The sequence below is a fragment of the Microcaecilia unicolor genome, chromosome 13, assembly GCF_901765095.1.
Source record: "Microcaecilia unicolor chromosome 13, aMicUni1.1, whole genome shotgun sequence".
Taxonomy (NCBI): Eukaryota; Metazoa; Chordata; class Amphibia; order Gymnophiona; family Siphonopidae; genus Microcaecilia; species Microcaecilia unicolor.
This window is the reverse complement of record NC_044043.1, coordinates 101097565-101111018: the sequence shown is the minus strand read 5'-3', so window position 1 is coordinate 101111018 and position 13454 is coordinate 101097565. Positions and strand designations below refer to the sequence as shown.

The 13454-nt window shown below is 41.3% G+C and overlaps 1 protein-coding gene across 3 annotated transcripts in view; it reads left to right on the top strand.

Moving 5' to 3' along the window:
* Positions 1-13454, top strand: part of ATP13A2 (ATPase cation transporting 13A2) — a 199552-nt gene that overhangs the window by 60702 nt on the left and 125396 nt on the right. For all 3 annotated transcript variants that reach the window (XM_030186147.1, XM_030186145.1, XM_030186146.1), the window contains exons 8-11: positions 1081-1150; positions 6185-6319; positions 6728-6794; positions 8604-8735. In XM_030186147.1, coding sequence (XP_030042007.1) covers positions 1081-1150; positions 6185-6319; positions 6728-6794; positions 8604-8735 — 404 coding nt within the window. The remainder of the gene's footprint in view (positions 1-1080; positions 1151-6184; positions 6320-6727; positions 6795-8603; positions 8736-13454) is intronic.

Genomic DNA, 13454 nt, shown 5'->3' with positions numbered 1-13454 from the left:
CCTTCTTGTGGCTATTTGCTTCTTTTGGAGTGTAGCCAGCAGATTAAATATAACCCTGTAAGTGTTTTTCACGGCATTTCAATGCTACATTCCTACTTTAAGAGCAGGAATTGGAGTCCTTAGTTTAGGTCTCTAACTTTTAGATTACATCACAATATTTTATACAACTGCACTCTTTAGTGTTTCCATATTTTTGCTCACTGTGATGTTATACTTCGAGGTTCATAATTGGTGCCGCCTCCTTAACCCACTTTTGTACAGAAGGACCACATCTGCAATCCTCCATCTTCAGCGTTAAGTTGAACAGAGCTCTGACAGCGCAGTCAGCATAGCTGCTAACTTCTGAATGGAAGTGATGAACCCAGCACAAGTCAACTCCTCCCTGGGCACAGTGAAAGAGCTTGCTCAGTATTGGGGGGAGGGGTGCTCAAATATCCACAGACCTGGTACCTGCTAGCTTTATTATATTCTGGGATCCCATGGCCTTATTCACTCTTGTTTGTATAAGTAAATGTATGACTGTAGCACGGAGATGTATTGCAGAATGTAGGACCATCAACATGACAGCTGTATGTGGAAGTCCCACACACCTTTCAGTGCCCTTCAGTGTTTCCCAGTACTTCAGCCCTATGGTGAATCGGGTCCTGCTTTTCCCGTTATTGTTGCCAATTTTTCCTTTTCACATCTTGGGCTTTAAACGTGCAAAGAGTTGATCTGTAACTAATATATGGAGCCACTTCTCCCTTAAAAGAGAAACCTTTTGCCTGGCTTCTGATTCCTCTTTTTTGGTATCCTGGGAAACGTATCTACAGAGATTTGCAGCTGTTTCTTGTACAGGTATTAAAAATAACGGAGCTACATTAGAAAATGTTCAGTAAGTTCATTACCTTCTTTCCCTGCCATCAAGACACCCCGGGAAAATCTCCTCCGTATCTAGATTAAGAGTATTCGTGTTGTTAATCCCCATATGTTTTTTCACCTTGGTAAGTTTTCAAGAAGGCAATTTGCCTGGATAAATTTCTTTTGTACATTGCTCTCTGAACGTCATTTCATTTGTGAATTGCTTCTCTTTCTCCACAGAAAAAAGATTTATGGGCCCAATTTAATTGATGTACCAGTGAAGTCATACCTACGGTTGCTGGTGGATGAGGTAAGACTGTTCTTTGTTCCTCAAGCCAGCGAGAGAGAGAACACACCTGGACTGTAAACATTTCATATGTTAACATTGCCCAAAGTGATGCCATGTCAAAGTCATACTCTGAATACTTAAGTTGTTTTCCAAAAGTCTTTACATCTTTCTACATTTTTCATATTCTGCTGTCTAAAGAATACAGTTCAAAATGCATTAAAGTAGTTATTCACTTATCTATAGTACATAGTTTTACAACAGTTATACAAATATCCATAAGGTAATTAAGAAACCAGAAAGTCTTGATTGCATAATTGTTCACTCTTATAGTCATAGGAAACCCAAATTAACTGTTGGCAAAAATGCCTTAACCAAGGCTCATACTAAGTCAAATAGAGCCCACGTGGAGCCAGTTTCAGTGGCTGAGCTGGTTTGAATACTCCTGGATAAACAATTCATTGGCTTCTGTAGCATGAAATAAATTTGAAGCAAAGGTCTAAATGTGCCAAAGCTGGAGCTGTTGAAAGAACTCCAGGATAAAATTATTCAAAGGTACGTTTTGGGGAGGGCTGTGAAAAACATCAGTGTGTTTGAACTCCTCTCAGAGCTCCATCAAGTCCATCATTGTAGAGTGCAAATATTTTAGTATCACCAAGACACAGCCTCGATCAGGCTATCTTTCCAAAGTCAGTAGCTATGGGTTTAGGAAACTGCTGAGGAAGGTCACTGTGGGATCTGAAATTACTTTAAAGGACTCTGAGACTGAGACAGGACTGTCAATTTAAAAATTGTTACATAAGAACCTAAGCGTAGCCATACTGGGTCTGACCAATGGTCCATCTAACCCAGTATCCTGTTTTCCAAACAGTGGCCAATTCAGGTCACAAGTACTTGTCAGAAACCCAAATCGTGGCAACACTCTATACTACAAATCCCAGGGCGAGCAGTTGCTTCCCATGTCTGTCTCAATAGCAGACTATGGACTTTTCCTCCAGGAATTTGTCCAAACCTTTTTTAAACCCAGGTACGCTAACCGTTGTTACCACATCCTCTGGCAAAGAGTTCCAGAGCTTAACTATTCGTAGGGTGATATAATATTTCCTCCTATTTGTTTTAAAAGTATTTCCATGTAACTTCCTCTTTGTACTTTTGGAACAAGTAAAAAAATCGATTTGCTTCTACTTGTTCTACACCACTCAGAATTTTGTAGAGCTCAATCTTATCTCCCCTCATCCGTCTCTTTTCCAAGCTGAAGAGCCCTAACCTTTTTAGCCTTTCCTCGTACAAGACTAGTTCCATCCCCTTTATCGTCGCTTTTCTTTGAACCTTTTCTAATTCCTCTATATCTTTTTTGAGATACGGCGACCAGAACTGAATGCAATACTCAAGGTGCGGATTCACCATGGAGCGATGCAAAGGCATTATAGTTTTTTCAGTCTTATTCACCATCCCTTTCCTAATAATTCCTAGCATCCTGTTTGCTTTTTTTGGCCTCCACCGAACACTGAGCAGAAGATTTCAGTGTATTATCTACAATGACACCCAGATCTTTTTCTTGAGCGCTGACCCCCAAGGTGGACCCTACTAGTATCAGGTAACTATGATTCAGATTATTCATTCCAATGTGCATCACCTTGCATTTGTCCAGGTTAAATCTCATCTGCCATTTGAATGCCCAGTCTTCCAATTTTCTAAGGTTTTCCTACAGACATAGTCTATACAGGAAGATGGCAAGAAGGAAGCCACTGCTGAACAAGAGCCACAAGAAAGGCAGTTACACTGTATAGTCTAGGTGCTGTATTTACACACGCAGGTGCCTAGAATACTGGCACTGAGCATGTTTGTTCGCACATAGGTGTGTAAATGCTCGCAGGCTACCTAAGCATAGTATGTGTGTTGCAAGGGGGGCTTATAGCGGGGCAGAAGGTGAGCAGGACATAGGAAGGCTCCCACATGCAATTAAAGTGTGGCCCTGCGTCTAAATGTTAGCAAACCAATTCTGGGTTCACGTGTATTATGTAATGGAACCTGGGCACCTATAGGGTTCTGCAATAGAATAACATAGCCTTGAGGCACCTACATTGAGGTGCCTCTGTAGGGTTTGAGGGGACACTGTACATGTGGGAGAAGGTTTTGTGATCCACTGAGACCAAAGTGGAACCTTTTTGGTCTCTAATGATATGTGGCACAAAATAAACACAGCACATCATCCTGCTAATACCATTCCTACTGTAAAACATGGTGATGGCAACAGTACATTTTGGGGACAGGCAGTTTTCTGAAGATTGAATGAAAGATAATGCAAAATACAGGCAGCTCGTGGAGGAGACCCTGTTTTCAGTCTGCCATAGACGTGGGACTGGGGAGAAGTTTCACTCTTCAATAGGACAGTGATTCTAAGTATAAAACAAAAGCAACAGTGGAGCGGCCCAGCAGGAAGAAAGTGATTGTTCGTAGGTGGCCCAATCAAATCCCAGATCTGAATCAATGAAAAATTTGTAGCAAGACTTGAGACTAGTCTTAAATGAGTTCCAGCCAACCTGAGCTATTCGGTGAAGAAGAATTAAAAGCTGCACCTTCCTACTACGCAAAGTCAGTAGACACTTATGCTGTGATGACAAAGTGACTTCGACCAAGTATTGAATTGTGGGCTGTGAAGAGTTACGCAATTGAGACTTCTCGCTTTCTTATTCTTAATGGCCTTTTGAATATGTCAGTAATTGTCACTGTGAAAATGTAGCGCATCAGTGAAATAAACTTCTATTTTTGTATACCATAGTATTTGTTAGAGAGGTCTTCAGTAGTTTCCTAAATCACAAGTAGTTAGAGGTAACGAGTTCCAAATCTTACTCGATTGATAACAAAATGAGTTCATGAAATCATTTCAGCAAAACACCTTTAAATGTTGAGAAACCTAAACTTAAAATTGAATAAAAACGTGAAGACAGTCTGACACAAAACGCCTAGCCACTCGCCTGGAGTTATCCCACAGCCATTGTAGAGGGTCTATCCCCAGCACAGCTCAGGTCCGCCTGCACCTGCTGCTTATACTACTACTAATCATTTCTATAGTGCTACTTTCTGCTTTCTGCCTCGCCTCACCCTATGCTTGGAATAAACTCCCTGAGCCCATATGCCAAGCCCCCTCCCTGCCCATCTTCAAATCCTTGCACAAAGCCCACCTCTTCAATGTCGCTTTCGGCACCTAACCATTGTACCTCTATCCAGGAAATCTAGCCTGCTCCAATTTGACTGACTGCACTTTTTGTCCTTTAGATTGTAAGCTCCTTTGAGCAGGGACTGTTCTTCTTTGTTAGATTGTACAGCGCTGCGTAACCCTGGTAACGCTTTAGAAATGTTAAATAGTAGTAGTAGTACTAGATGTGTGCAGTGCTATACACATTACATGCAGGTACTCTACACTAGCAGGTACGCTTGTGCTCTATGCTAGCACCCTCCTCCCACCGACTGAGTCACAACTGCCTCTGGGTGAGTCTCCCGCACTCAAATTATCCCCAGTGATTTCTAGGCTACTGGAGCCACACTCTCAGTGGTCCCATAGTTTCCAGAAAGCACTCAGAGACCCAACACACAAACCACCAGGATTCTTTATCAGTTCAGACAGGCAGAATGAACAAACAATTGTGTTTATTCTCAGATCTTGGAACTGGACAAAAATGTGCAATTGGCAAACAATAACAGGTAACTGAAATATGGATCAATTATAATACTAAGTAAACATCTATATACTGTCTAAACAGTACCTGGGAAGATCAGGACATATAATTGTTCACAGAGCCTTATCAAAGAGATCTGTCTCCCTCTTCTTCCAGGCTAAGACTGAAGCAACAGTCAGCACTACAACTCCAGGCCAATCAGAGCCAAGTCAACAAGTTTTAAACGTATACTGCTGCTTGCTTCCTGCTTGTGTTAAAGAAAAAGAACAATCGATTCTGTATAACAGCTTTAAGCATAAGCATGCAGCATCTGCTGGCCAAATAGGAGAAATACACTTCAGACTTAATTAAAACAGGGAAATATCCAATACATTTTGCAGGCTTAAAACGCACTGTTCCTTCACACAATCTAAATAAAATAATCAATAAAGAGTTGAGTTATAGAAAATGGACAAAGACCATATAAGGCTTTAAAAACAAAGCATGCCACTTTTGAACTCAGTTCTGCCACCCACTGGCAGCCAGTTCAATTCTCTCAATAGAAATGTTAGAGTCAAATTTATTTGCTTTGCTAATCAACTTTGTCTGCAGTGTTCTGCATCACTTAAAGTCTATATTGCAACCAATCATGAATTTCTACATATAAAACACTGCAATAATCAACATGAGATAAAATTATCTTCTGAACCAAAACCCTAAAAATTTATGGGAAGAAAAGGGATCTAATAGCAGTCAGTTGAGGCAGCTTGAAATGGATCTTCTTACTCAAACTATTTATTTGATTTTCCACAGTCAACTGAGAGTCCAATGCAACTGCTAAAACTCTTGCAGAAGTATCAAAGTTCAAATGTTCTCCTGTTCTTAATGTAATAGTTTTAGGAACATCCAACATTGTGGGACTAAAGTATAACAGTTTGCTTTTGGAAGTATTCATCTTCAAGAGATTGAGTAGCCCACTCAATCTATAATCATATTATAATCTCTCATAACATAATTCGAAAGTTACTAAAATAAATCTATCTACATAAGATGACACAATACAACGAGGACTTCGAAAAAGAACGTAATGTGCTCATAAAAACGTTAAATAAAATTGGTGACAGCGGTGACCCCTGTGGGACACCATATTTTGATGTTCAATAATTTTATTAGACAGAGGTAATGCCCAGTCTTTACACTGTATCTCCTATTTGATAAAAAACAACTCTAACCCATTGTAAAACAACTCCTGTCTAGCAACAATGTAGCGTATCGGTGAAATTAACTGCTATGTTAATGCAGGATTCAGTAGATTTTTCAGGTCATCACACAAGCTGTGTGTGTGTGGTTATTATTATTATTTTTTTTTACATTTGTATACTTTTTTTTCCCCCTTCAGGTGTTGAATCCTTTCTACATTTTCCAGATTTTCAGCATCGTGCTCTGGATGTGCGATGGTTATTATTATTATGCTGGCTGCATCTTTCTTATTTCTGCAATCTCAATAGGTTTATCTCTCTATGAGACTAGAAAGGTGAGTGCAGATATCTGTGTTCTGTCTGCTCATTGTTCATAATAGTAACAGCAGAACTGTGCGTGTATAATATGTGTCTGTTTGGTCTCCCAAGGGAAGCTAGACTAGAGCTCAGGGAACTTGTAATTTATGCAAATGTTCCTCAGAATTTTCTAGTCTTTGGTATAGAATTGACCCTTGAGCTGATGCAGGAAGCCAGAACCCTTAGTTATAAAGGTATCTTTATTACTTAAGCGCTTGCAGTTTCTGCTGTGTTCTGCAGGCTGAAACTACCCATGTACTTGCAAGCAATATGCTCCCTAGATGTACAGAGTTAAGAGAAGCAATTATCCATGGCACAGAAGTAGTCGTGAATATTTGGAGGACTGGACCATGCAGTATTTAGCTGAGGTTCTTGCTTATTTGCAGCAAAGTACGATGCTACGAAACATGGTGAAGATGACTGTCAGCGTGAAGGTTCGTAGGATCACTGGAGGTGAGTAGCACATAGTGGGTCAGAGTGTACTGAAAATGAAGGGCTTGGGAGCTGGTAATGGGGTGGGTATTAATGACAAATATCTAGTCCAGAGTTCCTGAGGGAAGATGGCTATTCTTTCTCCTGCCAGTCAGAAGACATGGAGGATAAAGAGGTTATGGAGAGGTGCCTGCATGCCAGATGATAATCCCTACTTTCTGCTTGGATCTGGATATCCATTTGTCTACCAGCCTCTTCCAAAAGGGCATTATTAAAAATGTACAAAATTTATAAAAAAAATTAAATGTTTATAAGACACCATAATCGCCACATTAGTTACAGGCTGTTTTACAGATTTCTGTAGCTAGTTTTAATTGTCACTACAGCAGACTTACAAGTCTGTTGGTTGAAAAACATATGCAAGTGATTAAATCTCCTAATACCCAGAGCAAGTTGCAAAGCAAAAATACACAGGTACTTTATCTCTATTGAGATGTAATGGTGTATATAGACTGTGTAAAATTTTACTGATTATGTTCTATTAAAGGGTCAACAAACAGCTGGTAGGTGACACTTTTTTTTATTGGATCAACTCAATATATCTCTAATTGTGCTGTTTTTTTTGCTGAGTTGATGAAGAGGGATAACTCTCAAAAGCTGAATATGGGTGTTAGAAGTTTCTAACACACCTCATTTGATTTAAAGAGGAGGCAAGAATAGGAAACCAGAACCTGCTGCTCCTTGACCCTTTGTTCCGTTCTGCTTCAGCACCTGGACAGTTCACAAGCTTCTGTTAGTGTCTGAACTATTTATGTGCATTAAGCTGTCCTTTGTACATTCATTAGTTTGATCTATTACTGTATTATCTTCAGAAACGTGTAGTGTTTAGGTAGAAATATATCCTGCTGTTTGTCCGTCAGCTATATGGTAAGCCATGTTGTAGAAAATCTTTAGAATCATATCTATGTTGACTGTTCTAATACATGCTTATTATGTATATCAAGAGTATTATGCTAACATTGTATTATGTCTCTTGTATTTGAATTCCATTGCTGTTAAATGTGTATATTTTTGATACTGTTTCACGGTAGTTCTATTACTAGGTTTCAATTTACTGTTTTCAAGTTTACCTCATTTATTGTATTTATGTTTATTGGTTATTTTACTATTGTTATGCTGTTAACAAAATTGTGAATTTTATGTTAAACTGTACCTGCTGTACACCGCCTTGGGTGAATTTCTTCATAAAGGCGGTTAATAAATCCCAATAAATAAGTAAATGATGCTTAAAAGCCCCTCTGTGTGTATTTGTCTTACATAACATATAGATCAACCGCAATGTATGCTCACACCCCTCTGCACATAAGCACCGTCATACTGGGAAAGACCAAGGGTCCATCAAGCCCAGCATCCTGTCTCCGACAGCGGTCAATCCAGGCTTCAAAAACCCGGCAACCCTCCCCCCCCCAAAAAAAAAAACAAATTTACATCAGGCATGGATGCTGTTCAAAAACACCATCCTGGAAGCCCAGGCCAAATATATTCCACATATTAAAAAAGGAGGACAGAATACCAAACAACAGCTGGCATGATTAAAACGTGAGGTGAAGGAAGCTATTAGAGCTGGTTACTGACAATTCTCCTGACAGGAACTGCATCTTGTATATCTTTGTTAGGTAACAGAACAGTGTCACTTATTTCTAGCTGTTTTCACATTGTGTCAAGCCTAACCCTTACACCCTTTCATTGTATGGTTCGCATGCAATAAAAAAGCCTAGGGGGACGATGGCAAGTGCCGTATTTGTGATGATCTGCTATTTTACCTTTCAGAGGAAGATGTTGTGAGCTCTTTGGACCTGGTACCTGGGGACTGCATCATCTTGCCTCCAGATGGCTTTCTGCTCCCGTGTGACGCGGCACTGCTGTCTGGAGAGTGCATGGTCAATGAAAGCATGTTAACAGGTGAGTGGAAGTCCTAAGAGGAAGAATTGGGATCAGATTTAAGGATTCTGCAAGTCAGTCAACACATAACTGCATGATCAGAGAGAATTGTGTGCTTAAAGTTGCATGCAATTATCTCCAATCATAGATGCAGTAAAGCTGTTTTTAGAGCGCTGTTTGGAACAGTGCAGGGCTTTTTGATCATCTGCCCTTTTGTGATTTACTGCTCCCACTCATGCTAGCAGGAATTACAACAGCGCATAAAATCTTTAACACAATATTAATAGTAGATTTCAATTTATAAACAGTATTGATTGGGTAAATATCTGGATGCAGTCACCAAAAGTGAACCAGCTTCAGTAATACAAAAGCGTATCATAAACCTCTTTGGTGCTGTGCAGATCTGTGAAGAATGTCTCCCTGTGGAAACAGAAATCTTCTTATCCACCATCCATCATTCCTAATCCTACTGATCCTGTGCCATGTGAAACACATGTCCAGGCAGACATTAAAGCTCTCTGCTGGGAGTCCTGAAACTTCATCTGCGAAGAGCACACTGGTGCAAAACGATAAGCAAGAAATATAAAAACCCAGAAATAGACGAAAAGACCCATGATCTTAAATGCAAAACGTAAATACTACTACTACTACTTAACATTTCTAAAGCGCTACTAGGGTTACACAGCACTGTACAAATTAATATAGAGGGACGGTCCCTGCTCAAAGAGCTTACAATCTAAGAGACAAGTGAATGGTCAGTCCAATAGGGGCGGTCAAATTGGGGCAGTCTGGATTTACTGAACGGTAAGAATTAGGTGCCAAATGCAGCATTGAAGAGGTGGGTTTTAAGCAAAGACTTGAAGATGGGCAGGGAGGGGGCTTGGCGTAAGGGCTCAGGAAGGTTGTTCCAAGCATAGGGTGAGGCGAGGCAGAATGAGCGGAGCCTGGAGTTGGCGGTGGTGGAGAAGGGTACAGAGTGGAGGGATTTGTCCTGTGAACGGAGGTTATGGGCAGGAACGTAAAGGGAGATGAGGGTAGAAAGGTAGTGAGGGGCAGCAGACTGAGTGCATTTGAATTGAATGCGGTATCTGATTGGAAGCCAGTGAAGTGACCTGAGGAGAGGGGTGATATGAGTATATCGGTTCTGGCAGAATATGAGACGTTTCAGAATTGAGCTGCACAGTAAATTATAAATGCAGCTGCAAGGTGTCTAGCTTACAAAATATGTCTGCCGTTATTGCTGTAACTTCAGGTAGGACGTATAGAAGGAATCAATCATGAGAACACAGGCACATCTGGTGTGAAAGTGACTCTGCTACTTTTGTGATTCAGTGGTGATTTACTGCTCACACTCATGCTTCTCTTTACTTAAGGGTTGCCAGTGGGAAATGAATCATAAGATATTCCCTGTATTCTTGTCCCACTGTCCTCTTCCCATTCACTGGTCAAGTACTGCAAAGGCTCCTTCAGGCCAACATACCACGATGCAACTTCTCAGAGTTTTCCCAGACATTCCAGCGAGTATCAATACCTCTCTCTATCCTTTTTTTAAAGGGAAAATAGACCTGAGAGGAATTTTTAGTGAGGGCCTGCAAATTGATTTTCAAATGACGCTCCCTACAGAATTTCTCTTTGAAGAACATACAGTGGTGGAAATAAGTATTTGATCCCTTGCTGATTTTGTAAGTTTGCCCACTGACAAAGACATGAGCAGCCCATAATTGAAGGGTAGGTTATTGGTAACAGTGAGAGATAGCACATCACAAATTAAATCCGGAAAATCACATTGTGGAAAGTATATGAATTTATTTGCATTCTGCAGAGGGAAATAAGTATTTGATCCCCCACCAACCAGTAAGAGATCTGGCCCCTACAGACCAGGTAGATGCTCCAAATCAACTCGTTACCTGCATGACAGACAGCTGTCGGCAATGGTCACCTGTATGAAAGACACCTGTCCACAGACTCAGTGAATCAGTCAGACTCTAACCTCTACAAAATGGCCAAGAGCAAGGAGCTGTCTAAGGATGTCAGGGACAAGATCATACACCTGCACAAGGCTGGAATGGGCTACAAAACCATCAGTAAGACGCTGGGCGAGAAGGAGACAACTGTTGGTGCCATAGTAAGAAAATGGAAGAAGTACAAAATGACTGTCAATCGACAAAGATCTGGGGCTCCACGCAAAATCTCACCTCGTGGGGTATCCTTGATCATGAGGAAGGTTAGAAATCAGCCTACAACTACAAGGGGGGAACTTGTCAATGATCTCAAGGCAGCTGGGACCACTGTCACCACGAAAACCATTGGTAACACATTACGACATAACGGATTGCAATCCTGCAGTGCCCGCAAGGTCCCCCTGCTCCGGAAGGCACATGTGACGGCCCGTCTGAAGTTTGCCAGTGAACACCTGGATGATGCCGAGAGTGATTGGGAGAAGGTGCTGTGGTCAGATGAGACAAAAATTGAGCTCTTTGGCATGAACTCAACTCGCCGTGTTTGGAGGAAGAGAAATGCTGCCTATGACCCAAAGAACACCGTCCCCACTGTCAAGCATGGAGGTGGAAATGTTATGTTTTGGGGGTGTTTCTCTGCTAAGGGCACAGGACTACTTCACCGCATCAATGGGAGAATGGATGGGGCCATGTACCGTACAATTCTGAGTGACAACCTCCTTCCCTCCGCCAGGGCCTTAAAAATGGGTCGTGGCTGGGTCTTCCAGCACGACAATGACCCAAAACATACAGCCAAGGCAACAAAGGAGTGGCTCAGGAAGAAGCACATTAGGGTCATGGAGTGGCCTAGCCAGTCACCAGACCTTAATCCCATTGAAAACTTATGGAGGGAGCTGAAGCTGCGAGTTGCCAAGCGACAGCCCAGAACTCTTAATGATTTAGAGATGATCTGCAAAGAGGAGTGGACCAAAATTCCTCCTGACATGTGTGCAAACCTCATCATCAACTACAGAAGACGTCTGACCGCTGTGCTTGCCAACAAGGGTTTTGCCACCAAGTATTAGGTCTTGTTTGCCAGAGGGATTAAATACTTATTTCCCTCTGCAGAATGCAAATAAATTCATATACTTTCCACAATGTGATTTTCCGGATATAATTTGTGATGTGCTATCTCTCACTGTTACCAATAACCTACCCTTCAATTATGGGCTGCTCATGTCTTTGTCAGTGGGCAAACTTACAAAATCAGCAAGGGATCAAATACTTATTTCCACCACTGTACAAGGGGCTTACAGTATTGCTGGTTTCTTTTTAACCCAAACACTTTTCAGGTGCCAAAGTATATGGATTAAATGTATGAGAAGATGGTGTGAGGATTTCAAAATGAAACACTTGCATTTTGTTTTTCCAATTGCCCTTATGAGGGCGCAGGACTTTTTTTTTAAGTGCCTTTTTTGATATGTAAGCTCTCATTTACCATGGATATTCCTTTCAAAATTGCCCTCTATGCATGCTAATGCTGCAGAAATCACTCCTCCAGTTATCTGCCAATTCCAAATGTGAAAATGTGTTTTGTTTGTCTAGAAGTAAAGACATCTTAGAAGCAAAGAGATCTTAGATTCCCTACAGGAAGAATTGTTCCAGCAGTAGGTAATGGAACTAATGCGAGATGGAGCTATTCTGGACCTGGTGCTTACGAATGGAGAGAACATTTCTGACGTCAAGGTGGCAGACCATTTGGCATCTAGTGATCATCGTATGGTGTGGTTCAATATTAAAACAGAAGAGAGAGTCATTCGAGATTGAAGGTCCTGGATTTCAAAGGAACTAACTTTGCCAAGATGGGGGAATTTCTCAAGGAACAGCAGGATGCTGAAGAATGTAGAACAGCAGTGGACAAGACTGAAAAAAGTTATATTAAAGGCAACTAACCTTTATATTAGAAAATTACATAAAAGTAAGAGGAAAAGAAGGCCACTCTGGTACTCGAATGTAGTAGCTGAAAAGATAAGGGAAAGGTTAGCCTTCACACGTTATAAGACGACTCAGAAAGATGAAGACAGGAGAAAATACCTGAATAAGCAAAGAGAAGCTGGAAAAGCTATCAGGAAAGCGAAGCAGCAAATGGAGGAAAAGATAGCTAATACGGTAAAATTGGGGGATAAGACCTTTTTCAGATATATAAGTGACAAGAGGATGTGCCATAATAGCATTGTGAGGCTCAAAGCTGAGGGAGAGAAATATGTGGAAGAGGATAAGGCTAAAGCTGAACTGCTTAACAATTATTTTAGCTCTGTTTTCACGGATGAAAGACTAGGGGTAGGGTTGCAGAAAACAAAGGGGATGGATGTATGGTAGCCCAAGACCTGTTTACGGAGGACTGTGTTCGTGTGGAGCTAGCCAAACTAAAAGTAGACAGAGCGATGGGGCCAGATGGGATACACCCGAGGGTGCTCAAGGAACTCTGAGAAGTTTTGTTGACTCTGCTGACAGACCTCTTCAATGCTTCCTTAGAAATTGGAGTGGTCCCAGTGGACTGGAGAAGGGCGGATGTGGTTCCTTTGCACAAGAGTGTAAGTAAGGAGGAGGTTGGGTATTACAGACCTGTCAGTCTGACCTCGGTGATGAGTAAGCTAATGGAAACGCTTCTAAAGAGGAGGATTGTGAGATTTCTTGAACTAAATGGAATGCGGGACCCGAGGCAGCATGGTTTCACTAGTGGCAGGTCGTGTCAGACGAATCTAACTGTCTTCTTCGACTGGGTGACCAAACAGTTGAATGT